This window comes from Nanorana parkeri, unplaced genomic scaffold, assembly GCF_000935625.1.
Source record: "Nanorana parkeri isolate BGI_ZX_2015 unplaced genomic scaffold, ASM93562v1 scaffold682, whole genome shotgun sequence".
In the NCBI taxonomy this organism is placed as follows: domain Eukaryota; kingdom Metazoa; phylum Chordata; class Amphibia; order Anura; family Dicroglossidae; genus Nanorana; species Nanorana parkeri.
Genome location: NW_017306950.1, coordinates 201,067 through 203,042, shown reverse-complemented (window position 1 = coordinate 203,042; position 1,976 = coordinate 201,067). Strand labels below are relative to the sequence as shown.

Genomic DNA, 1,976 nt, shown 5'->3' with positions numbered 1-1,976 from the left:
AAAAAGGAGGAAAGAACTGGAGGACAGTAGCAGAGAGATCAGGACATGAAAACTGGATACAAGGTCCCATCTGCCCTACTGGGAACCCGCATGAACGCTGAGGCTCTGGAACAAACACGAAATAAAGTCCTTCTTACGCCATCCAATAAGCAGACTAATAATAAAACCACGTTTACAAACAGCCTTATTATATATATATAATCCTGAAAGCAACCTAATTGTACATGTTCATCTCCAACATGTACAAAGTAAGAAAGTAGTTCATACACATTATGTAGAATTACTGGTAGCCTGAGAGTAACACAAGTGCACAGTTGTATCGCTACCATCTACCAGGTAACAATGCGCCCCTTTAACGATACCTCGAATTATTGGTAGCCTGAGAGCAACATAATTGTACATTTGTTTCCCGAACATGTACAAGGTAACAATGTAGCACATACACCAGCTCGGGAGGGGAGATCGTCCTGCGAACAAAGTAGGAGTGTGACAAAGTGAAAGCACAGGGTGTCAGCAGCGTGGAGCCCACTCGTGTGAAAGTTTGTGTGGACTTTCAGGTGGGATAAGTGAGCGGAGTCCAGGCAGCTCCGGGGGACCCGGGCAAGGTCGGTGGGATCTACAGGAGAACATCCCAGGCAGAGAGCGCAGTGTGTTGCGAAGATCGCAGCTGGCAGTGATGTTGGGCAGCGATCCGGGGACGATCTCCGGGCTGGGTGTCAACGGCAGATATAGACAATCATCTTACATGGAGGAGAGGTGCTGCTACTTACCATGACTTCCAGGCAGGGCCAGACCGGGGTCCGATTGGAAATGCTGGGGCTTCGCCTGCTTCCTCCGAGACATGCTGGCTCACACATCAGCTGGGGCAGAAGACAAATAATTTACTCCCAAAATGTGCTCCCAATTCCGGGCAGGGAGCCCCAGCCAGCGCGCATGTGTCCTGCCATAATTATGATGATCAATAATGCATTGCGATTAATCATAGGAGAGGGGTTAGTAATGGGAGGAGGGGGGGCTGGCACATGGCCAGCTCTATTCAAACCTACTCGCCCTAATCAATGAGCCTGTGATTCGCTGGAGGCTCCTGTCTCTCTCAGCTGCCACCCAATAATAAGGGGGCCGGCTTATAGGGAGGGAGGGAGGAGGCAGGGACTTGGGTTTGGATACACTGTTAACCCTCTTAGCAACAAGAATTTCTTCTGGACGAGGTCTGGTCTCTGACCTTCCTCAATACACATCCGGATCGTGCTAATTGCAAGCTCCGAGGTCTAGTCGGTTCCCTTATGTAGCTCCACTCACCTATCAGCCCTCCCTCCCCTCTACCTAAGCACCTTTAATGGCACAGGGTCGCCTTTCACAAGAAGTTGCCAGTATTAGATCGCCCGAATCTTTTTCACTCGCCTGTCCCCTGTAGCTGCAACACAGAGCAGCCCGCAGTACAGTGACCTGCTGTCACTCCGAACTTGTGTACGATCCCCAGCCGCCTACAGTTCATCATCCGGCACCCTCCCATCCTCCTACATGGCACGATGATTTCTCAAAGTGAATATGACTTTCTTTTCACTTTTCGAACTATCGATTGGTGGCTTTTAAGAATTAAAAAGTGCACGACAGAAAATGAGTGTTCACAATGGCAGCCGAAGTATTACTGTTGAATCAGCTTTTGGGACAGCAGCCAGGGCAGTATTGCATAGCAAAATCCTTGTGTACCTATCAATGCTGGGCTGCAGCTAAAACAATGACCATTCTTTACATGGAAATGTGGGATTTACTTCTTCATATTGTAACTCTGAGCTGTTTCATTTGCTATGCCGCTAATAAATAAATCTGTTAAAAAACTCTGAAGTCAGTGGCCAAGGATTAGGAAAGTTGTGCTGCAGGTCTGCCCCTGAACTGTGAATGGGCGCTGCTGCTGTCACTCAAGGGGGCTCTGCTGTGCTGATGAGAGCTGGGGGAGAAGGGGGATTAATGTTTCC

The 1,976-nt window shown here is 48.9% G+C and overlaps 1 protein-coding gene across 3 annotated transcripts in view; it reads right to left on the bottom strand.

Annotated features, from left to right (window-relative positions):
- SALL1 (spalt like transcription factor 1) overlaps nucleotides 1-1,086 on the bottom strand; it is a 19,869-nt gene extending 18,783 nt beyond the window's left edge. For all 3 annotated transcript variants that reach the window (XM_018563630.1, XM_018563631.1, XM_018563633.1), the window contains exon 1: nucleotides 771-1,086. In XM_018563630.1, the coding sequence (XP_018419132.1) occupies nucleotides 771-843 (73 nt within the window). In that variant the 5' untranslated portion in view covers nucleotides 844-1,086. The remainder of the gene's footprint in view (nucleotides 1-770) is intronic.
- Nucleotides 1,087-1,976: the final 890 nt, after the last annotated feature.